Below are 25,524 nucleotides of genomic sequence, written 5' to 3'. Positions count from 1 at the left end.
AACTTGTCTTGTAGGATACTCACTTATAGCTCAGCATTGAAACCACCATCAATTCTGGCCAAGTATCCAACACCTTTGGCTGTCAAACAACCACATATTTCCCTCAATTCCTCGATCTGTTAGCACCTTTTCCCCTTGTTTCTTCCAGATTCATTTGCACCCATAAGAGCCTAGTCTCTTGACTTTCGTCTTATTGCTCCAAATCACACGTTTCCCATCTTCTACTATGAACTTTTCGTAATTTTTTGCAAACTCAAGCCGATGCTTCTTATGACGATATTGAAGTCAATGCTTCTCCACCTTGTTTGGGCCACCATTCCAGACTTCTGTAACGTGCGACACACGGTGATAACATGGACGTCTCTGATCTCACTAATACAAAGTACACTGCTCAAAAAAATAAAAGGAATACTTAAACAACAGAATATAACTCCAAGTGAATCAAACTTCTGTGCAATCAAACTGTCCACTTAGGCCTCTTTCACACATCCGTCTGTCACCATCAGTCAAAATACGCCGTTTTGCTAAAAAAACGGATCCGCCATTTTTCTTAGCGGATCCCTTTTTTTTCCCCCATTGAGTTGCATTACCGGCGGATCTTGACGAATGTTCATCCGCTTTTATACGGATCGGCCAAAATTTTGGCGTCCGCCGACTTGCCCGGACGGACAATGCAACGCTTTTTTGCCCGGGCGGATGCGCATTTTACAGTGCGCATGCCCGGAGGAATTGACTCAGCCGGAAATTTAACCCTATACTCGGTTCTGGCGGCTGAAAAATTCTCTCTCTCTCCTTTTCCAGGCACAGTTTCCTTTAAATTTCTGCCTTATCCGGATCCGTCAAAATAACGGTCCGGTGACACCCGTTTGTTTCAATCCGCCAACGGATGAGTTTTCCGCCATTTTGCAGCGGAGTCTGACTGCTGATGTACTAGCCCGTCAGCAGTCGGAAAGGGGTTAAGTTTTCCCTTTATTTTTTTGAGCAGTGTATATGAGCCACCTCCACTGCAGTGTTTATCGCAGCAGAACGAATAGACCTTGTGATGAGCAGACTTGTTGACTCAGAAATTTTGCATGGACGTCCACCTTTTGGCTTCTGAATGGATGGACGGACTTCATTTTGTATTCTTAAAACAGTCATGGCTCTCTCATGATGCAGTTTGGCAGTTTTCTTGCCTGACAGCCCGCTATCATTGAGCTGGATGATGCAGTGTCTCTCTTCTTAGGAAATTTTCTTCATGGCTGCTCTTCGAGTCGAACCAGCGATCTTTCGCTTGGGAATCAACCTAGCAACACACTGAGCGATTAGTAAATGTGAGAACGGGTTGCATTTTGTAGTTTACAGGAAGAAAAAAGGAGATTTTTGTGTACTCACCGTAAAATCTCTTTCTCTTAGCCTTTAATTGGGGGACACAGAACCGTGGGTGTTATGCTGCTGTCCACTAGGAGGCGACACTATGCATAATCTGAAAAAGATTAACTTTGGCTCCTCCTCTGCAGTATACACCCCTGGACAGCGTCAGCCTTCTCCAGTTTTGTGCAAAAGCATTAGGAGGAATATACCAAAAACATAACCATGCCTGTAAAAAAAGGCTACTATAAACAGGCTCAAACAACAATATGAGAACCCAACCGTAACAACGGCCCGCAAGGGCAACAGGGTGGGAGCTGTGTCCCCCAATTAAAGGCTAAGAGAAAGAGATTTTACGGTGAGTACACAAAAATCTCCTTTACTCTGTCGCCTTATTGGGGGACACAGAACCGTGGGACGTCCCAAAGCAGTCCCTGGGTGGGAAGCAGTGGACGAATATTGTGCTGACAGTCCCCTAGACTTGGGGTACTGCCGCCTGCAGGACCCGTCTACCCAGGCTCGCATCCGCTGAGGACTGGGTATGCACTCTGTAGTGTTTTGTAAATGTGTGCAGGCTAGTCCAAGTGGCTGCCTTACACACTTGATGTGCCGAGGTTTGATGCCGAATGGCCCAAGAGGCCCCTACCGCCCGCGTAGAGTGTGCCGTGATACCGGCCGGAAGGGGAGAACTGTTGAGGCGGTAAGCCTCTTGAATGGTGGACTTGATCCACCTAGCAAGGGTGGCTTTGGAAGCCAGTAGGCCCTTGTGAACGCCTTCTGGAAGAAGGAAAAGTGAATCAGACTTCCAGAAGGGAGCAGTCCTAGACACGTAAATACGCAATGCCCTGACAAGGTCAAGCGTATGCAGAGCCTTCTCTACCCTATGAAAGGGAGCCGGGCAAAGAGACGGTAGTGATATTTCCTCATTGAGGTGGAAGCTGGACACGACCTTCGGAAGGAAGGATGGTACTGTACGGAGAACCACCTTGTCCTGATGAAAAACCAGGAAGGGTTGTCTGCAGGAGAGAGCTGAAAATTCAGACACCCTGCGTAGCGAGGTGATTGCCACCAGGAAAACCACTTTCTGTGATAGAAAGCGGAGTGAGACCTCCTTAAGGGGTTCAAAAGGAAGTGACTGTAGTGCTGTCAAGACCAGGTTGAGGTCCCACGTCTCCAACGGACGTTTGTAGGGGGGAACCAATCGGGAAACCCCTTGGAGAAAAGTCTTCACTTGCGGCTTGTTAGCAATACGCCTCTGAAAGAGCACTGAAAGCGCTGACACCTGGCTCTTCAGCGAGTCCAGGGATAGCCTGGCGTCCAGGCCTGACTGAAGGAAAACGAGGACCTTTGGAAGAAAATAGGAAAGTGGAATCTGCCCACGAGAGTCGCACCATGTGAAGAAAACCTTCCAGGTACGATAGTAAATCCTGGCTGAAGTTGGCTTTCGAGCCCTGATCATGGTTTTAACAACGTCCGGTGAAAAACCTGCTTGGGTCAAAACCCAGGTCTCAATGGCCACGCCGTCAAATTGAGAGCCCCTGAGTTCTGGTGGAAGAACGGGCCTTGTGACAGGAGGTCGGGACGTGTGGGGAGACGCCAGGGAGTGTCTGCTGTGAGTTGCACGACGTCGGCATACCATGTACGCCTGGGCCAGTCTGGAGCGATCAGAATGGTAGGAACACCCTCTTGTTTGATCTTCCTCAGGACTCTGGAGATCAGGGGGAAGGGTGGAAAAATGTACAGAAGCTGGAACTGGGTCCAGTCCTGAACCAGGGCATCTGCTCCGAGCGACCGCGGATCGCGCGTCCTGGCCATGAAATTGGGAACCTTGGCATTGAGATGGGATGCCATCAGATCCACGTCCGGGGTCCCCCAACGATGACAGATCTGACAGAAGACATCGGGATGGAGAGACCATTCCCCCGAGTCCATTCCTTGTCGGCTGAGATAGTCGGCTTCCCAGTTGTCCACACCCGTAATGTGGACCGCGGAGAGTACCGACCTTGCAGCCTCCGCCCATTGTAGGATACGCGTTACTTTGGTCATCGCCTGGATGCTGCGGGTGCCGCCTTGATGGTTCACGTATGCCACTGCTGTGGCATTGTCCGACTGTACTCTGATATGAGAGTCTGCCAGCAAGTGATGGAAGGCTTTCAACGCCAGGAAGATGGCCCGAATTTCCAGGATGTTGATGGGCATGGTCGATTCCCTTGGTGACCACCTGCCTTGCGCTCTGTGATGTAGGTGCACCGCGCCCCAACCCATAAGGCTTGCGTCGGTGGTCAAAACCTTCTATTGACCGGAGAGAAAGGATTTTCCCCTTGCAAGCGAGGTTGGCTTGAGCCACCAGTGCAGGGACCTCCTGGTGTTTGCTGATAACCGGAACTCCCTGTCGAGGGAGAACGGATTCCTGTCCCAGGACTTGAGGATGGCCAGTTGAAGGGGTCTGAGGTGAAACTGGGCAAATGGTACCGCCTCCATTGCTGCTGCCATCCTGCCAAGTACTCTCATGGCATACCGGAGAGATCTGGGGGACTTGCGGAGGAGTGTGTCCCAGGAAGGTCAGAGACTGACTCGGGGTAGTCGAGGACTTCTGTAAATTGACTAACCATCCCAGGCGCGTCAGAGTGTCGATCGTGATCGAGACGTTGACCTCGCAGTCCTTGAGGGTGGGGGCCTTGATGAGAAGGTCGTCCAGGTATGGAACGACTACTATGCCTCTGGAGTGCAGACCGTCCATGGTAGCTGCCATGACCTTTGTAAATGTTCTGGGAGCCGTGGCGAGACCGAACGGGAGGGCCACAAACTGGTAATGGTCTTGGTTGATTGCGAATCTGAGAAACCTCTGATGGGCGGGAGCAATCGGTACATGCAGGTATGCGTCCTGTATGTCTATGGAGGCAAGATATTCTCCTTTTCCCATAGACGCAACGATTGACCGGAGGGATTCCATGCGGAAGTGACGAACTCGAACATACTTGTTGAGTTGCTTGAGGTCTAGTATGGGTCGGACGCTGCCTCCCTTCTTGGGCACCACGAACAGGTTGGAATAGAACCCTCGGAAGCGCTCTTCTGCTGGGACTGGCACTAAGACTCCTGCTCGCAGGAGGGAAGAAACCGCTTGACGGAAGGCCTGAGCTTTGAGCTGGGATTTTGGAGGGACAGAGGGAAAAAACCTGTGCGGTGGGCTGGTAGTAAACTCGATTTTGTATCCTGAAGACACTATTTCCTTGACCCACTTGTCTTCTGTAATAGGCAGCCAGACCTGCTGAAAGAGTAGCAGTCGTCCGCCTACAAGTGGGGTGTCTTCCAGAGAGCATGTGTCAGGATGAGGGGAAAGTCTGAGGTTTTCCTCCTTTAGGTTTTGCCTGGCTTGCCTTTGATTGCCAGTTCCTGTCCGGCCTCTGTGCCGCACGTGTGTTGTCCCTGCGGGGCGAACGATTACGGTTTTGTGCTGGGCGTGAGACGGACCAGCCTGAAGAATTCCGAAAGGATCGGAAACGAGATTGATTACGCCTTTTAAACGTGCGTTTTGGTCTTAGTTGAGGGAGGGAAGTACTTTTGCCCCCGGTAGCATTGGATATCATTGTATCCAGCTTTTCACCGAAAAGACGGCCACTGAAGTACGGGAGATTTGTTAGGGACTTTTTTGAGGCCGCATCCGCTTTCCATTCTCTTAGCCAGAGAATACGCCGGATTGTGATGGCGTTTGATGCTATTCCCGCTATTCCTCTTGCAGAGTCCAACGCTGCATGGACCATGTAATCTGCCACCACTGCAATTTGCACCGCCTGGTCCGCCAGCTGAGGATTTGAAGCTTGAAGGCCCTTTTGCAATAGATCAGCCCAAGCCATGATGGCCTTGGCTGCCCAAACTGAAGCAAATGCGGGAGCCAAAGAGGCACCTGCCGCTTCAAAGATTGAACGAGCCATGCGTTCGACTTGTCTGTCTGCTGTGTCCTTGAGGGTTGAACTGTCCGGCAGCGAGAGGAGCGTTTGTGCCGCCAGCCTAGAGACTGGAGGGTCCACTTCAGGCGGATCTGTCCAATCCTTGGTGTCTTTCTGTGGAAAGGGGTATTTTGCTTCCAAATACTTGCGATTCGCAAATTTTTTCTCAGGCTGCGAAAAATGCTTAGAAAGGATTTTTTGAAATTCCGGGTGATTAGGGAAGACCTTCGATGGTTTCTGAACACTTTCAAAGGAAATCTTGTGTTCTGGTGCTTCCGGGGTTGGATCTGAAATGTCCAGCACCCGAAGGATGGAAGAGACGATATCCTCAACTATCGCAGTATTGCTAGGGGGACAAGGGAGCAAAGCGTTCTCCGTTTCGTTATCTGAATTGGAGTCACATATGCCCTCTGAGTCCTGCGCATCGCTAAGGAGCTCCCTAGCGGGCGAACTAGAGCGGAGGTTTCCCATGGTCTGGGATCGTTGTGGAGATCCGCATTGTCCTTCTCTATCAGGGGACGGCCTCGGTGACCTGAGGCCACTATGTCTTTCCTTGGAGGGGGAAGACCTATTGCTATGTGAGGACGCAGATGAACGCGACCTGTGGGTCCGCTTACGCCTTGAACTGTCGGAAGCGCCCTGATCATGAGACCGGACGTCCCTTTGCTGGGTAACGTTCATAGACGAGACATGACCCTGCAGTAATGTGGAGGTCAGGTTATCTATAGACTGTGTCATAGACTGCGACATCTGAGTCGCCCATTCCGGCGCAGTAGCGGTCGCAGAAGCGTTGGTAGGGACTTCTTGGGTCCTGTTTTTTAGGTACAATCCCGGCAGTGCGGGTACGTGCTGCCGCTGGGGAGAGTGGCCTTGCAGGCTGTGCAGACTGCATAAAAGCAGTCTTGCCTGGTTCTTTTCCTTGAGCCCGACATAGTACCTAGGCTGATTAGTGGAGGCCCTACAGGGGTATCTACGCAGAGGAGTAGGAGAGCGCTATAGGGTATAGGAATTCACAGCTGAGTACCAAGGATCCAGCTGTGATCTTACCCCACTGGTGCTCCCCCTTAGGTCCAGCGCTGATAAGTCCCACGTCCTGTGCCCCCCGGAGACTGCTGTGCTGCGTTCTTCCAGGTGCAGCAAGATGGCCACAGGATTCTGAGGTGGAGAGGGAAGGGGGCGGAGAGCTGGAAAAGGGCGCGCTGGGCCATGTAAAAGCGCGCCCCTCCTGCCTCGATCCGCCCCTTCTATGACACTGCAGTGTCATTTTCGTCATCCGGGGGGCGGGCCGGGGGCGGGAATGGGACGGCGACTTTGGCTAGGCCGAAGCCGCGGCCTAAATTTGAGGTCTCTTGCCCAGCAGGGCTCCAGGACGGCGCGGTCGTCCGCGGGGGGGGGGGGGGGGGGGGTTTGGGCGGATTTAAACCAGACCCCCCCAGAATGAAAGGAGGGCTGGCGGTGGGGCCATATATGTGACTGGGGCCCTGTGGAGGGTCCCTTGGGGCGCCATTGCTGCAGAGACCGGGGCGCAGGGAGTCCGATCTCTGATAAGTGCCGTGCCTCGCTGCACCTCCCCCGGTCCCAAAAGGAGCCCACAGGTGGACTGGGGTCCCTGGTGCCTGGTACAGGCCCTACCTGCGGTGTCTCAACCTAATACCCCCAGAGGGGGATTAGGGAGGGTGCTGCTATCACTGTCAGGGGGCTTCATCGTCGCCTCAACTTCGACCCAGAGCCGGACGTAACTGAGGAAGGAGGGGGGTCTCGACCTCGAACCAGTACCCGAGGGACTGGTGAGGGAGCGACATGGGGAATAGCCACCTCGACCTCAACCGGGTACCCCTAATAGGGGACCGAGGAGGGAGCCATGCCGGGAGTCTCGCTGGAGACCCTCTTTTCTTCATCTGTAGTCCTTTGGAAAAAATCCAGGAAAAAAGATGGAGTAAAAAAAAAATCTTAGGTGTGCCTCCTGCGACACTAAGCAAAAACTGGAGAAGGCTGACGCCGTCCAGGCGTGTATACTGCAGAGGAGGAGCCAAAGTTAATCTTTTTCAGATTATGCATAGTGTCGCCTCCTAGTGGACAGCAGCATAACACCCACGGTTCTGTGTCCCCCAATAAGGCGACAGAGTAATATTTTTCCTACTACCAGGAGCAAAACAGTAACGATGCAGTGACATGACAAGATTCTGCATAACTATTAATATGGTAATAGTTGCAAGTCAAATTTATGTATGAGATAGCCAAGATGATGATCTATAAAATGATGGTAGCCTCATGTCCAAAGCAGTAGAGGATGGAGAGATATGGAGCCTGAAAGTCAAAAGGTTACAACATTGTTAACCTTTTGCTTGTCAGCGTTCTACACCATATTCCCCTTGTAAAATCTCTTTTCCGAAGGTGTCAGAAGTGAGACCTGGAGCAATTTGTTAATAACAATGAGACAACCCCTTGAATAAAGCCATCACATCTATTGGAAATTATATTTTCTCTGACCCCATCGACTTGTCTAGAGCAGCAGGAAATAGTCTAGCACAGGACTCATCTAATGAAAAATAATTTATTAGAGAGGAAAGTTCCTTCATACCTGATGGAAAAAGTCATCCATAAATTGTTCCTTCTCAATAACAACTGAATCCCCATCTTCTTCAGATGCTTTAGCCTGTAAAAACAAGGAAACGTGAGACTATAATAAAAATAAGAAAGATGTCGTAATCGTCTACAGAAGTACTTAATAGGCTGTATGTATATAATTAATACAGTAGTCTGGGACTCACATGTTGATGACCCATCTACAGTTGAAACCAGACGTTTACATACACTATATAAAAAGACACATATGCATGTTTTTTTTTTATATATCTGACATGAAATCAGAATAAACCTTTCCCATTTCAGGTCAATTAGGATTACCATAATTATTAAGATTTGCCAAATGACAGAATAATGAGAGAGAGAGAGAGAGAATGTTTTAAGGAATTTTTATTGCTTAATGTAAAGTCAATAGTTTACTATGCTTTTTAACAATTCTATACTGCTCATATGATGAGGTCATGTGTTTGGAAGCTTCTGATATGTTTTTTGACAACATCTAAATGAATTAGAGACACACCTGTGGATGTATTTTAATGCAGACCTGAAACACACTGCTTCTTTGTGTAGCATCATGGGAAAGTCTAAAATCAGCCAAGATATGAGGAAGAGAATTGTGGACTTGCACAAGTCTGGCTCATCAAAAAAGGTGCGACTCCCCACCCCGACACGCATTTCACCGTTGGCTTCTTCCGGGGGCGTTTTTACACCTGTTTTCCTAGGAAGAATGGGCCCAAATTCCGAACAACTATTGTGAGAAGCTTGTGCAAGGATATCCCAAACGTTTAACCCAAGTCATTCAGTTTAAGAGCAATGGTACTGAATACTAATGAAATGTATATAAACTTTTGACTTTGCAGTAAGTAATACAAATGCCTTAAAACATTCTCTCTCATTATTCTGGCATTTGGCAAAAAATAATTATGGTAATTCTAATTGACCTATAACAGGAAAGGTTTATTCTGATATCATGTCAGACATTGAGAAAAACATGCATGTGTGTCTTTTTATATATTGTATGTAAACTTCTACTTTCAACTGTATATGAGAGATCATCAACATGAAATTGCTGGGGGTCCGACACCAAGCACTGCTCTAGCAGCGGCAGGATGAAAGCAAAAAAAAAAAAAAAAAAAAAAAAGGACAGGGTGAATGCCGCAGCACCATACATCGCCTAGGGGCTGCAGCAGAGTATTGTAATTTAGCTCCCATTCACTTGAACAGATCTCCGCACCTGGAAATTGTACATTCCTTCTCTGCCTCCATATTAATGCTGTGTTTATCTTTATTTGGTTTTTGCTCTGCTTCCATACGGACTAACCCAAGCATGTAACTGAACCTATTGTTTTCATTTGGATATTTTATTTCATTATTTTTATATACTCCGTATGTTGGTCAGCTACGCTTGTCAAGTGAAATAACAGAGCAAAAACAGCTGGAAGAAAATGAATTGATGCTTTCTTAATGGAATGTACATCCCCAAGGCCTCATCTAAATGTGTCACTGAGAAATACAGATGCAAGTCGTGTCTGTGCAAGCCAAGCGCTGCATCTAGATTACCATCCAGGAAGAAGTAGGAGTTAAAGAAAACACCTTTGAGCATTGGAGTATAAAAAAATAAGAAAACATGGAAAATCTTATTCAGTGGCAACAATTGCGGAGGTGGCGATTTATTCCAGGTGGAGCAAGGAACGGAAATGAAAAAACAACTTTAAGCTTTAAGTCCCAGAAGCTGCCTCATGAAACACTACCTAGAGTAGAAAAATATTCAGGATTGAGAGTCCTCAGTAGTTGATACCTTTTAATGGCTAACTGAAAAGATGGTAATACATTGCAAGCTTTCGAGACTACTCAGGTCTCTTCATCAGGCTAGACTAATACAAAATCTGAAGTCACATATTTATGCACAATACAGCCTAGAAAAAATGCAATAGATAAGACAAGTGACGTGAAGCAGAACTATCAATATGGGAGAGGGAGAAACATAAATATAAACATTGGACCAGTTCATAGATAAGGAGTCTGGATGTTTTATGGTCCTCTGATTGGGGTCTAGTTCTGTGTTGCCCCGCAAGGTTTTAAAAGGAAATTCCTTAATTGATGTAAAAAGACATAAATCCATGCGACACATTCATTCCAGCACTGAGAGTGTCAAAGTTCGTCATAAATTTGTACTCCCAAACTCGTCTCTCTCTCTGAGATGTGAAGTTACCTTTCAATACCAGTAATTTCATATCCATGCTGCTGTGATCAGGGATACAGAAATGTTTTGCCACAGGTAGATCCATTCTTTTTTCTCTTATTGTGTGACGATGAGCATTCATCCTTGTTCTAAGCTTTTGCCCTGTCTCCCCCACATACAGACCCCCAGTTGGACATTTAGTACAAATAATTAAGTACACCACATTAGATGTAATGCAGGTGAAAGTACCTGGGATCTTGTAGTCCTGATGTGAATTGGGGATCTTTATCTTGTCCGTGGTCATTATAAATGGACAGGTTTTACATTTTTTCTGGTTGCAAGGAAAGGTTCCTCCAGCTGTTGGAGAGGACAGGGAGCTTCTGACAATGATGCTTCTTAAATTTGGGGGCTGCCTAAAACACAGAAGTGGGGGGTCTGGAAAAATGGATTTTAATCGGGCATCTTTTTGTAGTAAAGGTTGTAATTTCCGTGCAGCTCCCCTTAGCACCTCCAGATTTGGGTTGTAGGTGACTACTAGAGGCACTCGGTTATTTTCTTCTTTAGCTTTGTAATGTAGCAGGTGATTCCTTGACAATCTGGTGGCTCTTGTAATTTGGTTTTCAATTGTTCTTGGATGGTAACCCTGATTCAAAAAGGTCTTTTTGAGGCGACCAAGGTGTTTGTCTCTATCCATGGGGTTGGAACATATACGATTGTATCTGATGGCTTGGCTATAGATAATAGAGTTCTTTATGTGTTTTGGATGGAAACTGTCCCATTTAAGGTATGTTGGACGGTCGATTGGCTTCTGATACAGGGATGTCTCTATTTCATTGTTTTTTAGCTTAATGATGGTGTCCAAAAAATTAATCTCGGTACTGGAGTAGTTGAGTGTTAAATTGATGGTGGGATGAAATTGATTAAACTGTTCGTGGAACGTCTTTAGCTGTTGCTCAGACTCCGTCCAGATGATTAAAATATCATCAATGAAGCGGTAGTAGGCCAGGGGCCTGATGGGGCATGAGGACAAAAAATCGCTTTCAAGCTTGGCCATGAAAAGATTTGCATACTGTGGAGCCATTTTACTTCCCATAGCTGTGCCAGTCTCCTGTAGATAGATCCTGTTGTCAAATTCAAAGTAATTGTGGGTGAGGATGAATTTTATAAGTTTCACCACAGCATCAGCATCAGTCCCTGTGTTTTCCATGAAGAATTTGCAGGCATGTAAACCATCTTGGTGTGGGATATTAGAGTACAAAGATTCCACATCCATGGTGGCCAGGATGGTTCCTTCTGGTAGAGGACCTATTGCTGCTAGTTTATTCAATAGGTCAGTTGTGTCCTGAATGTAGCTGGATGTATCCTTCCTGTATCCTGTTTATATTTATGTTTCTCCCTCTCCCATATTGATAGTTCTGCTTCACGTCACTTGTCTTATCTATTGCATTTTTTCTAGGCTGTATTGTGCATAAATATGTGACTTCAGATTTTGTATTAGTCTAGCCTGATGAAGAGACCTGAGTAGTCTCGAAAGCTTGCAATGTATTACCATCTTTTCAGTTAGCCATTAAAAGGTATCAACTACTGAGGACTCTCAATCCTGAATATTTTTCTATCCACTGGCTAACACGGTACAAAGATATACATCTTTCCTGTACCTAGAGTAATAATTTATAGACCAGAAATTACCACAATCCACGCCAGTACAGAAAAGACAGGTGCAATATCAAATTAATACACTCTACTGTATATATACACAGTCCTGTGCAAAGGTTTTATGAAGTTATAAAGTGTTAATAGTTTATCATCAACTAGGAGGAAGAGGAAATGCAGTCAGTATTCGGTGTGTTTGACCTTTGCTTCAAAACAGCAGCGATTCTTCTAGGTACATTTACATGTGGTTTGTTTAGGATCTCAGCAGAAAGGTTGTCCCAAAGATCTTCTGTGGATGTAAACTTGCACACATCCTTCTGTCCTTTCGTTTAACCCCACACAGACTTGACGACTTGATTTTTCTTCAAGTGCCTCCTTATTGTGCATCTTGAAACAGCCACACCGCTAGTTTTCAGAGTCCAGTGCTTCAGCTAATGTTATTTGTGGGTATTTCTTTGCATCCCAACAATTTTCCTGGCAATTGTCACAGGTGAGGATGCTACCTTTAGTAGCCATTCAAACCCATTTGTCTCAACTTCTGTGCATGTTATCAGGCCAAAATCACCAGGGTAGGTAAACTTTTGATCAGGGTCATTTGGATGTTTTGGGTTGTCTTTACGATTTAAAAAGCAAAAACACAGTAGTTTGACAATAAATGGCTTCACCCAACCACTAATCATGAGTGGAGAAAATGTTTTGGTGTTATCATTCATATTCTCTGAAAAAAAGGCCAAAAAGGCCAAGAAAGCCAAATATTCTGACGTGATATGAAAACTTTTGAGTATATATACATATATATCTATAATATAACGGGATAAGCGTCACTCTGTCCGAAGCCTTTATAGACTGCGCAAGCGCGACGCACCTGCGCAGTCTGGCTCCAGACAGAATGAGGCATCCAGCGGTGAGGAGTGTGTATGGCGCCCGGAGATGGCGGTATGCGTACATACAGCAATCTCAGGCGCCATACCTACCTGACTGGGAGGAGCAGGAGTGCGGCTGGAATCGCACATGCGCATAGCGTGATCCAGCGCAATTTTACTGAAGACACATTTGCAGTGTGTCTTCAGCAATATGGCGCCGGACAGCGCTATGGACATGTGCGACGCCAGACTCCTCCCCCAGCCTCCAGCAGAACATGACAGCGCTGGAGCACAGGAAAGAAGGGTGAGTATAAATTTTTTTTTTTGTATGTGTGTAGTTTAATAGGGATGAGGGGGACCATACATACCAGTATTGGGGGATCAGGGGACCATGCATACCGCAAAAGGGGGGTGAGGGGACCATGCATATCAGGAAAGGGGGGGGGGGTGGTGAGGACCATGCATACCAGGATACGGGAGTGAGAGGACCATGCATACCAGGATACGGGAGTGAGAGGACCATGCATACCAGGATACGGGAGTGAGAGGACCATGCATACCAGGATACGGGAGTGAGAGGACCATGCATACCAGGATACGGGAGTGAGAGGACCAGGCATACCAGGATACGGGAGTGAGAGGACCAGGCATACCAGGATACGGGAGTGAGAGGACCATGCATACCAGGATACGGGAGTGAGAGGACCATGCATACCAGGATACGGGAGTGAGAGGACCATGCATACCAGGATACGGGAGTGAGAGGACCATGCATACCAGGATACGGGAGTGAGAGGACCATGCATACCAGGATACGGGAGTGAGAGGACCATGCATACCAGGATACGTGAGTGAGAGGACCATGCATACCAGGATACGTGAGTGAGAGGACCTTGCATACCAGGATAGGGGGGTGAGGGGACCATGCATACCAAGATTGGGGGGGTGAGGGGACCATGCATACGATAGGGGGGTGAGGGGACCATGCATACCACGATAGGGGGGTGAGAGGACCATGCATACCAGGGAAGGGGGAGTGAGGACCATGCATACCAGGGAAGGGGGGGGTGAGGACCATGCATACCAGGGAAGGGGGGGGGTGAGGACCATGCATACCAGGATAGGGAGGTGAGAGGACCATGCATACCAGGATACAGGAGTGAGAGGACCATGCATACCAGGATATGGGAGTGAGAGGACCATGCAAACCAGGATATGGGGGTGAAGGGACCATGCAAACCAGGATAGGGGGGTGAGGGGACCATGCATACCAGGATTGGGGGGGTGAGGGGACCATGCATACCAGGATGAGGAATAGGGTGCCATGGTTACCAGGATTGGGGGGGGGGGGGAATGAGGGAACCATGCATACCAGGATTGGGATGAGGGGTGCAGCACATACCAGGATGGTAGACCATATACCAATAAAAATGCTCGCCACCCGGGCGTAGAACGGGTTCATCGTTAGCATATTATACACACACATATACACTAATATATATATAAGAAAAGTATTGAGTGAGGAAGAGAAGGGCTTAATTCTGGCTTTACTAGCAGATGGATACAGGGAGCATCATGTTGCCTCCATCCTTAAAATTTCTAAGATGGCAGTCCATTACAACAAGGTCAAGCAGCAGACATTGGGGACAACAAAGCTACAGACCGGAAGAGGGCGAAAACAACTCTCCGCTGACCGGGATTACCATTATCTTATTCGAATGTCACTCAGCAACTGCAGGATGACATCAAGTGACCTACAAAAGGAATGGCAAATGGCAGCTGAGGTGAAGTGCACGGAAAGAACAGTTCGCAACAGGCTCCTAGAGGCAGGGCTCAAGTCATGTGAAGCTATAAAAAAAGCCTTTCATCAATGAGAAGCAAAGGAGAGCCAGGCTGAAGTTTGCCAAAGACCATAAGGATTGGACCATAGAGGACTGGAGTAATGCAATCTTCTGTGAGGAGTCTAATTTTCAGCTTTGCCTAACACCTGGTCATCTAATGGTAAACAGAGACCTGGAGAGGTGTACAAGCCACAGTGTCTTGCACCCACTATGAAATTTTGTGGAGGATCGGTGATGATCTGGGGATGCTTCAGCAAGGCTGGAATTGGGGAGGTTAATCTTTGCGAAGGATGTATAAATCAAGCCGTATACAAGGTTATCCTGGAAACATAGTTGATTCCTACTGCTCAGGCAATGTTCTCCAACTGTTTTTTTCCAGCAGGACAATGCGCCATGCCACACAGTTAGGTCAATCAATGTGTGGATGAAGGACCACCACATCAAATTCCTGTCATGGCCAGCCCAATCTCTAGACTTGAACCCCATTGATAACCGCTGGAATGTAATCAAGAGGAATATGGATAATCACAAGCCATCAAACAAAGAAGAACTGCTTAAATTTTTGTACCATGAGTGGCATAAGGTCACCCAAAAGCAGTGTGAGAGACTGGTGGAAAGCATGCCAAAACACAAGAAAGCTGTGATTAAAAATCATGGTTATTCTCCAAAATATTGATTTCTTCCCAAGTTAAAACATTAGTATTGTTTTTTCTAAATGATTATGAACTTGTTTTCTTAGCATTATTTGAGGTCTGCAAGCACTGCATTTTTTTGTTATTTTGACCATTTCTCATTTTCTGAAAATAAAAACAAAGCTTAGTGCTTGGAAATTACATTTTAGCAAAAATATACCTATAACGAGAAAAATCAAACTGAAAATTTTCCAGTGGTCTCTTAATTTTTGCCAGGGCTGGCTGGCTGTATGTGTATATGTATGTGTGCATGCATTATGTAAAATAGGGGGCAGGTCAATGAGGGATCAGAGACCTGTTAGCAGTCTTCAGTATGAATAGCTAACCAGAGCACCACATGAAGCCCCCCCACAGGTCGCCCCCCCCGAGCAACGAGCATATCATTAACTCAAAACTGAAAATAAAGATTAAACAACAAGACAGATTTCATCACCCAGGAATCATTGTAATCAGTATAACGGTGCCAAGCAGACATTGTCTGTAGGTTACTGTGCACAATACTGCTGACAGGTTCCCTTTAACACTATTTACCTGAAGATGTAGGATTTTTCTCATGTAAATGGTATGTCATGTTCCTTTTACAGACATTAGTTGTAAGTTTGGTGTCATTACCCTACTGCAGAATAAATTCAGAGCCAAGCATCTCCCTCATAGTAATTCATGATAATCATCTACCTGAATTTCTCAGCATTGAGGACACCATTAGTACTGACCAAATCTCCAACTTCATTTGTTCAAATGCAGCCACAAACTTACAAATACCCTCTGCCTTGCTTCACTGTTGCCTGCAGACACTCAGTACTGTACTGCTCTCCAGCCTTTGGGCAACCAAACTGTGTTCTGTTTCAGCGAAAAATTTAAAATTTGGACTCCTAAGTAAGTCCAGAGCACATCCTGATATTTTTCTGTATCCATGTGCATATGAGTTGTTTGGCCTGGTTTTTATGTTGACCGTACATCTTTTTTTCCACAGATCTCCCACGAAGACCAATTCTGGCCAGACAGCTCTTTGAAAAGGAGACAGGTGTGGATGGTTGCTCCCAATTCTGAACTGATGGCACTGCTGGACATCTCTGATTTAGAGGGCAAGTACTGTAATCAAGGTCTTGTATTCTGCACTGGTTCCTTGATTGACCACTGCATCTATGGTCTTCAACGTTGCTCATCTCGTTACGTTTACGTAAATCAACCTCACCAATCTCCGATGAATCTTCCTCAGTACCTCCTCTGGTCTTTACTTATTGGTCACTCTTGATACAGAGGAAACGACCACTCGGTCAAACACTGGCTCCTGTAATCACCTGCCCTGGTCAGTGTTTGGCTGCAGATGGTGACATACCCATGGCGAGGCATCATCACTGCAGTAGGAAGAAACCAGAATCAGAAAAAGACAGCAAAATAGTAGATTTTGAAATATGAAAGGAAGCATCTGTATACTTTTTATGACCAAGATCTCTAATATTTTCGAATTTTGGAGAATTGGTGCAGTATTAGGCATCAGATTCAAAAGGAGTGTTTTGTTCTTTTACCTTTTATTACTTCATTTATCCAACACTTAACTTTTTGTGGCTTTTTAAAACAGTCTCAAAACAGAATATGAGAATTTATATGCAAGTTCAAGAGCAGATGGTATATGACTAGGGAGATGTGTCAGTAACAATTTGTAGGAACATTGGATAACATGGACATATATGTACGAGCACGGTGCTAATGCAACTTGAAGCCAATGTGTAACTGCAGGGTATGGGTCTGGGAGTCCTTTTTGTTCTGCCCATTATCAGATAGATGGGGCACGGATTGCCAACATTAAAACCACATTCTTATGCCTCCTAGTCATGTGGTTACAAAAAGGTCATGCCATAGGCAGGAATTAATTAATTCAAAACATTTCTCTAGCAGAAAGTACTACTCCAAAGGGGTTGTGGACTTTTTTGAAACAAATAGGTCATTGGTGGGAGTCTGACAGCCCACAATCACCTGTAAATCAGCTCCTTTTCAATAGATCAGGAACAGCTCAGCAGTTCTCGGCAAATGGCCATCAAGAATTTGACATAACTGTGGGCTTCACCGCTTAAATCTGGCTACAGTGAAAGTTGGTAAAAGCTGGTTGGAGAAGATGCCCCCTGGCACACCCCTACTAATTGATAATCCCCTTTCCAAACATAGGTCATCAATATAGTAGACAACTCCTTTAATTAGTAGACATTCTTAAGGGATTAAATCTATGTACAACACTGAAAAACATCCATATTCATCATACATACTGAATTTTGTGCTGCAGAACCACAATTTAAGCCTCTTAGGCCTGTTTCACATTTCCGTTGTTTGACGTCAGTCAAAATCCGCCACTTTTAGAAAAAAAGGATCCGCCCCTTTTTTTGGCGGATCCGTTTTTTTTCCCCATAGACTTACATTAGTGGTGGATTTTGACTGATGGTCGTCCGTCACATCCGTTTTTTGACGGATCTGTGAAAATTTTAGCGGTTCCCGGGAGGAGGAGACGGACTCAAACGTTTTTTCAGAGCGACGGTCCGCTATTTTCAATTGCGCATGCCCGGCAGAATTCCTCTGTCGAGCAATTTAACCCTGAATTGCATTTTCGGAAAAGCAGCAGCAATGCAAAAATCTCTCTCTCTCTCCCCTTCCCAGACCGCGGTTCCTTTTAATTTCCCCCGCTAGCCGACTTCACCGGATCCGTACACTACACGGATCCGGTGACATCCGTTTTGCGCATGACGGAGGCGGATCCATTTTTAACGACTCTGGCGGATTTAGCCTCCCGTCAAATAGCGGAAATGTGAAACAGGCCTTAAGCCCAAATTCAGCAGCATCAGTCACTTGTAGCCCAGAAGGCAGTATCATAAATCCTTCAAAATTGAGTCAACGTACATGTGTAGGTCTCATCTGCGTAAATAAAATCGTTCTGATGTTGTTACAGAAAAGAAGGATGTGTGTCATGCGAGTGTCGTGCAAGTACAATGCTATTTTTATTAAGCATCAGTATGACATGCGTATGCAATGCGTTTTTTACATACTGTCATTCTCTATGTCATTTAACGCTAGTTTTCTTAGTAATAAAGCAATCCTATATATAGATAGAATAAATAGGATAGATGTCCTGTAGATATTTAATGTTACAAAGCCACCTATGTATAATAAACTAGTACCCTTTATTTCCTTTCCTGTGTCTCACTAAAGAGCGTTTAGTAGCGATGAGTGAGCGGTCTCGGATACATTGTTATCAGACCATGCTGGTGTGCTAATAGAGTATGTTCGGCGTGCTTGAATTCTATGTTCAAGTCGCTGTAGCTGCATGTCTCATGGCTGTTTGACAGCTGCAACACATGCAGGGATTGCCTGTTTGTTAGGCAATCTCTGCAGGTGTTAGGCTGTTGAACAGCCATGAGACATGCAGCTACAGCGACTTGAACATAGTATTCAAGCACGCCGAACATACTCTATTAGCACTCGAGCATGGTCTGATAAATTATCTGAGCACGCTCAATCATCACTAGTGTTTAGCCTTTTATACCTATTAAATAATTTATTCTTAAAAAATGGTGTGGGAACCCCCTTATTTTTTTACTAACTGAGGGAAAGCAGACAGCTGGGGGCTGGTGTGATAATTCTGGGAAGTGTCCACAATCAATGGATCTTCCCGGGTTATTAATAACAATTGAAGAGCAGCGACGCCATTAAGGTTAACGCAGGTCAGAGACGGCAGTTCTCACGGTAACCTCTGCGTGAGCCGGCTTAACTTTGTTAACCTTACTGACATCACAGTGTGATAATGTTCATCTAAAGAATGCGCCATTTCTGGGGGCAGCTGAAGGCTGATGTTTTTAGTCTGGGAGCGGGATAACATACATTGCCTCTTTATATCAGCATGCAGCTGTCAGCTTAGCCTTTGCTGATTATTAAAAATAGGGTAGATGCACATCTTTTTTTCTGGGGGGGTGGAATCCCTCCTTTTTAATAACCAGTAAAGGCTAAGAAGAAAGCTATAAGCTGGTATTAATAGCCTGGAACCTTTATTGATATATGCCCCTACCCAGCACAATAACACCAGCCCCAAGCTGTCTGCCTTCTTCCCTCAGCTGGTTAATAAAAATAAAAAGGACTCCACGTCATTTTTTCTCATATTCATTAGCTAAACACATATACAGCAAACTACACAAGCACTGCACTAATTACCATATATATCTCACTAGCATCTTTCTATCTAAATAGCTATTCTATCGTGACTGTTCACACCGCAAATTTATTGTACTCGTCTGCTAAAATGTCGAATCTCCTAAAGGATGGAAGAGTAAAAATCAGATGGCATACGGATGGTCCATGTGCTGTGGGATTTTCTTTCTCGCACCCATTGACTTGCTTTGGCGATTCTTGCCCGATATACGCAGCCTCTCGCAACATGCTGCAATTTTTTTCACAGTCCGTTCCAAGCTGAGAAAAAAAATCTCAGATGAAAACTGAATGAGTGAATAACATTATTCAGAGCGCTGGGTTTTTTTTAATCGGATCGCAGTCGTCCGATTTCTACTCGGATGAGCCGCAAGTAAACCAGGTTGTCTGGCCCACATGAGACTAATCCATATGAACCTACGGCATCTGCTAAGCACAGATCCAAGACTGTTGCAACTGTGTAAGAGTGCTTTCACATTGCATTCTATGTCCCTGTTGGGGCATACGTCCGAAATGCCCTGCAAAACAGAGTGCGTATGCATGGGCCGACACAGCCCTAGACTGCAATGGTTCACCTCCAATGGCCCGAGCTGCCATTCTGCTCTGCAAAAAGTGCTAATATGGTTTACAGTAAGTAGCCTGTAGTTTGGATTCTTGACAGTGGTCTTCATGGGACTATTAAATGACATTTTTTTTTTGTTTTTTTTTTTTAGATGGCAGCTATGTTGTGATGTTTCAAGAGTCAGGTTCACACATCATGTACTGTATATGCTACAGGAACACCACAAAACTAATCCTACAATGTTTCCAATAATGAAACAACATGCAGACCCTTTTAAAGGGAATCTGTCACCCTTTTTTTAGACTATGAGCTGCCGGCACCGACATCAGGGGCTTATCTACACGCATTCTGTAATGCTGTAGATACCCCCCCAGATGTAACCTGAAAGATAAGAAAAAGGAGTTAAGCTGGAGTAACACAGTGACTCACCAGCGATCCCGACAACGATATCAACGTGTCAGGATCGTTGGTGAGGTGTCACACAGACAGCTTCAACAGCGATCAGCACAGCGACGCCGAGCGCACGGCGTCGCTGTGTCCGTTAGTTACCAGCGCGCTGATGCAGGGAGCTGGTAACTAACATACACATCGGGTATCCAAGGGACGTGCGTCCCTTAGATACCCGATGTGTACGTTAGTTACCAGCTCCCTGCATCAGCGCGCTGGTAACTAACGTACACATCAGGTATCTAAGGGACGCACGTCCCTTGGATACCCGATGTGTACGTTAGTTACCAGCAGATCGCTGGTCCCCCGCCTGTCACACGCAGCGATGCGTGTTGGCCAGCGGGAGACCAGCGACAAAAGAAATGTCCAGCGGTTTCCTACAGCGATCCCGGCAGGGGGCCGGTCGCTGATCGCTGTCATACACAGCGATCTCGCTGGTGAGATCGCTGTTGTGTCACGAAAACTTGTGACTCAGCAGTGTGATGGGGCCCTTAGATTATACACACCCCGGCGTCCGGTCCGGGAAGGAAGGAAAGAAGAGGACTGCATTGTATGAAAATGGGAGCCGCCGGACCGCAACACCCATCGGACCAAGACCGGACCGCCCCCCAGGAAGTATAATCTAACTCCTTTTTTTTTTTTATCTTTCAGGTTACATCGGGGGCTTTTCTACAGCATTACAGAATGCTGTAGATAAGCCTCTGATGTCGGGGCCGGCAGATCATATTCGAAAAAAGGGGTGACAGATTCCCTTTAAATACTCACATACATCTTATTTGTAGTTTTCATTCATTAACTGGGGCACTATGAGTGAAATCAGTGGCTGAAACTGTGAATTTATGCTGCAGATTGGAGCACGGATCTCCGCATGGAATAGCACCTCTGAATTCTACCAATGAATGCACAGAAATAATGAATAACATCTTCATTATTTTGTGGGGATGTTTTTTTTTCCACGGAAGATATGAATGGGACATAAAATCCTCCATTCACACCTATTACCAGTGGAAAGTTAGACTCTGGGAGCATTAAAGTGCAAGACCCCAAAACTAAATCATGACAGAATGCGCAGTGTGATTTTGGCTTACAAACTCTAGTGTTAGCTATGGACCAAAGCATGCCCATGTCAAAGAAAATGCAGGCTGGTTATAGTTGCAGCATTCAGTGCCATAATGTATAGTATATACCTTTTGTCCTCTTGCTACCTGTGGTCACATGTATGCTTAGGGTCTGTAGGACGTAATAAGGATGACTATAAAACACAATTGTGGTTTTTGTCATTTAACTGGTCAACCTATAAAGAACATTACATTTATTCAGTCAAAGCACCAAATTCTAAAACAAAATCTGTATATAAAATTAGAAAAGATAGTTATGACATTTACTTACATTATATGGCCTCAGCTTGTGTTTAAAGTGTATAACAATGTACAAGTCCTCTTAAAAGGAAATTTGTCAGCAGAATGTCACCCCAAAACAATTTCTATGTGCATGTAGCTCTTTGCAGGGCTGTGGAGTCTGTAAGCCAAACCTGCGACTCCGACTCCTCAATTTCCCTTACACCGACTCCGACATATATTGCTTATATTTAAGTGAAAAATTTATTGTAGTACAATGTGAACATCAGACATTTAATCATTTCTATGATACAATAATCAAGATATTTAGATAGAACATAATATCTATTTATTGGAATACAGCTTTAGAACACAAAAAACTAATAAATTGTAAATATGTAATACACTGTATAGTATCGATTACATACCGTAATTTTCGGACTATAAGACGCACTTTTTTCCCCCAAAATTTTTGGGGAAAGTGGGGGGTGCGTCTTATGGTCGCAATATACTCACCTCCGGGGCTCTGCGGTGCGGTGGTGGCAGCGGACGGGGCTCTGTGGTGCGGTGGTGGCAGCGGGCGGGGCTCCGGTGCAGGGGCGGCGGCTCCGCCGGCATTTCCTCCAAGCCCGGAGGCCCCCCCGCACATCCCTTGCTGGCCGCCGCCATGTTGCGGTGGCCTCCAGGAACATGGACGCTGGGAAGATGGCCGCCGGTCCGGGGATGGCGCATGCGCAGCTTCAGATCTCGTCCCGAAATCTCGGGGGACGAGATCTGAAGCCGCGCATGCGCCGTCTCCGGACCGGCGGCCATCTTCCCGGCGTCCATGTTCCCGGAGGCCACCGCAACATGGCGGCGGCCAGCAAGGGATGTGCGGGGGGCCTCCGGGCTTGGAGGAAATGCCGGCGGAGCCGCCGCCCCTGCACCGGAGCACAGCCCGCCGCCACCACCGCCCCGCAGAGGCCCAGCTGCCCCAGCCCCAGGGCAGCTGCCCCAGCCCCAGGACAGCTGCCCCAGCCCCAGCACAGCTGCCCCAGCCCCAGCACAGCTGCCCCAGCCCCAGCACAGCTGCCCCAGCCCCAGCACAGCTGCCCCAGCCCCAGCACAGCTGCCCCAGCCCCAGCACAGCTGCCGCTGCCCCAGCACAGCTGCCGCTGCCCCAGCACAGCTGCCGCTGCCCCAGCACAGCTGCCGCTGCCCCAGCACAACGCCGCCACCGCACGAGCCTGGACCACTGAATGACCCCTGTGACTACTCCTCCACCTGTGCCGGATCCCCTTCCCAGGTAAGCTGAATTCGGACTGTAAGACGGACCTCCATTTGACACATTATTATTTTTTTCCCTATTTTCCTTCTGAAAATTGGGGGTGGGTCTTCTGGTCCGGTGCGTCTTATAGTCCGAAAAATACGGTACATACGGTACAGACCAAAGTTTGGACACACCTTCTCATTCAAAGAGTTTTCTTAATTTTCATGACTATGAAAATTGTAGATTCACTCTGAAGGCATCAAAACTATGAATTAACACATGTGGAATTATATAATTAACAAAAAGTGTGAAACAACTGAAAATACTGTGTCTTATATTGTAGGTTCTTCAAAGTAGCCACCTTTTGCTTTGATTACTGCTTTGCACACTCTTGGCATTCTCTTGATGAGCTTCAAGAGGTAGTCACTGGAAATGGTCTTCCAACAGTCTTGAAGGAGTTCCCAGAGATGCTTAGCACTTGTTGGCCCTTTTGCCTTCACTCTGCAGTCCAGCTCACCCCAAACCATCTAGATTGGGTTCAGGCCTGGTGACTGTGGAGGCCAGGTCATCTGGCGTAGCACCCCATCACTCTCCTTCTTGGTCAAATAGCCCTTACACAGCCAGGAGGTGTGTTTGGGGTCATTGTCCTGCTGGAAAATAAATGATGGTCCAACTAAACGCAAACCGGATGGAATAGCGTGCCGCTGCAAGATGCTGTGGTAGCCATGCTGGTTCAGTATGCCTTCAATTTTGAATAAATCCCCAACAGTGTCACCAGCAAAGCACACCCCACAACTCCTCCTCCATGCTTCACGGAGGGAACCAGGCATGTAGAGTCCATCCTTTCACCTTTTCTGCGTCGCACAAAGACACGGTGGTTGGCACCAAAGATCTCAAATTTGGACTCATCAGACCAAAGCACAGATTTCCACTGGTCTAATGTCCATTCCTTGTGTTCTTTAGCCCAAACAAGTCTCTTCTGCTTGTTGCCTGTCCTTAGCAGTGGTTTCCTAGCAGCTATTTTACCATGAAGGCCTGCTGCACAAAGTCTCCTCTTAACAGTTGTTGTAGAGATGTGTCTGCTGCTAGAACTCTGTGTAGCATTGACCTGGTCTCTCATCTGAGCTGCTGTTAACCTGCGATTTCTGAGGCTGGTGACTCGGATGAACTTATCCTCCGCAGCAGAGGTGACTCTTGGTCTTTCTTTCCTGGGGCGGTCTCATGTGAGCCAGTTTCTTTGTAGCGCTTGATGGTTTTTGCCAATGCACTTGGGGACACTTTCAAAGTTTTCCCAATTTTTCGGACTGACTAACTTTCATTTCTTAAAGTAATGATGGCCACTCGTTTTTCTTTACTTAGAATTTGTATTATGGCAAGAAAAAAGCTAACAGTCTATTCAGTAGGACTATCAGCTGTGTATCCACCAGACTTCTGCACAACACAACTGATGGTCCCAACCTCATTTATAAGGCAAGAAATTCCACTTATTAAACCTGACAGGGCACACCTGTGAAGTGAAAACCATTTCCGGTGACTACCTCTTGAAGCTCATCAAGAGAATGCCAAGCATTTGAGTGTGCAAAGCAGAAATCAAAGCAAAAGGTGGCTACTTTGAAGAACCTAGAATATAAGACATATTTTCAGTTGTTTCACACTTTTTTGTTAATTATATAATTCCACATGTGTTAATTCATAGTTTTGATGCCTTCAAAGTAAATCTACAATTTTCATAGTCATGAAAATAAAGAAAACGCTTTGATTGAGAAGGTGTGTCCAAACTTTTGGTCTGTACTGTATATATATATATATATATATATATATATATATATATATATATACATATACACACAGATATACACACACACACACACTATGACTTATAGCAAGATAAAGCCTAGATCCTCAGGCTACATTCACACTATGGGCGTAGCCAGGATCAAACCTGGGGGGGGGCAGAACCTTATACTGTTCCGCAGAATTTCATACTGCACACCTCAGCTGCTGCAGAACCTCATACTGCACACCCCTACACTTGAAAATAAAGCCTGCATCTTAAGAAGATGTGGTGAATGCAGTCTATTTATTCCAACTATCAATTGATATTGATTTGTTACTGAAGACGAGCAATGCTTGTCCTGGGCGTCCTTTTGGGCAGCTATGAGGTGTACCTGACTGGTGCTAAAAAAAAGGGAGTGTTAGTCTGTGTACTACCCGGCTTTCATTCTTTTTGGTACAGATATGATATGAATAGACAGATATGGATAAATGGATATATACTGTACATTCAGTAGATAGAGCAGATTTCTAATGTGCTTTTGCTATTGAAAACATTATCTATGAGCTCAAAAACCTTTCAGGTGATGCGGTTTTTTAAAAAGCTGATCTGCTTTTGAAATTGAAAAACGTATCCTCAAAAAATGCAGGAAAAACGCTGTGTGTGATTGTAGCCTCAAATCAGGAATCGAACAGCCATTTATAAGACATTTCATAACTTTCCCAAATTCCTATGAAAAAATATTCAGCACATTCTGCATTGAACTACTGTACCCAATTTATTATATATTTTACGAGTCGGAGTCGGTCCATTTTATACAAACGCCAACTCCACCAAAATGAGCACCGACTCC

The 25,524-nt window shown here is 46.0% G+C and overlaps 1 protein-coding gene across 3 annotated transcripts in view; it reads right to left on the bottom strand.

Annotated features, from left to right (window-relative positions):
- STX2 (syntaxin 2) overlaps nt 1-25,524 on the bottom strand; it is a 104,733-nt gene that overhangs the window by 73,381 nt on the left and 5,828 nt on the right. For all 3 annotated transcript variants that reach the window (XM_073557046.1, XM_073557045.1, XM_073557044.1), the window contains exon 2: nt 7,879-7,953. In XM_073557046.1, the coding sequence (XP_073413147.1) occupies nt 7,879-7,899 (21 nt within the window). In that variant the 5' untranslated portion in view covers nt 7,900-7,953. The remainder of the gene's footprint in view (nt 1-7,878; nt 7,954-25,524) is intronic.

This window comes from Dendrobates tinctorius, unplaced genomic scaffold (genome assembly GCF_039654945.1).
Source record: "Dendrobates tinctorius isolate UK_male_01 unplaced genomic scaffold, ASM3965494v1 ptg000243l, whole genome shotgun sequence".
In the NCBI taxonomy this organism is placed as follows: Eukaryota; Metazoa; Chordata; class Amphibia; order Anura; family Dendrobatidae; genus Dendrobates; species Dendrobates tinctorius.
The sequence above is the reverse complement of the archived record's forward strand: the minus strand, read 5'-3'. Positions and strand labels throughout refer to the sequence as shown.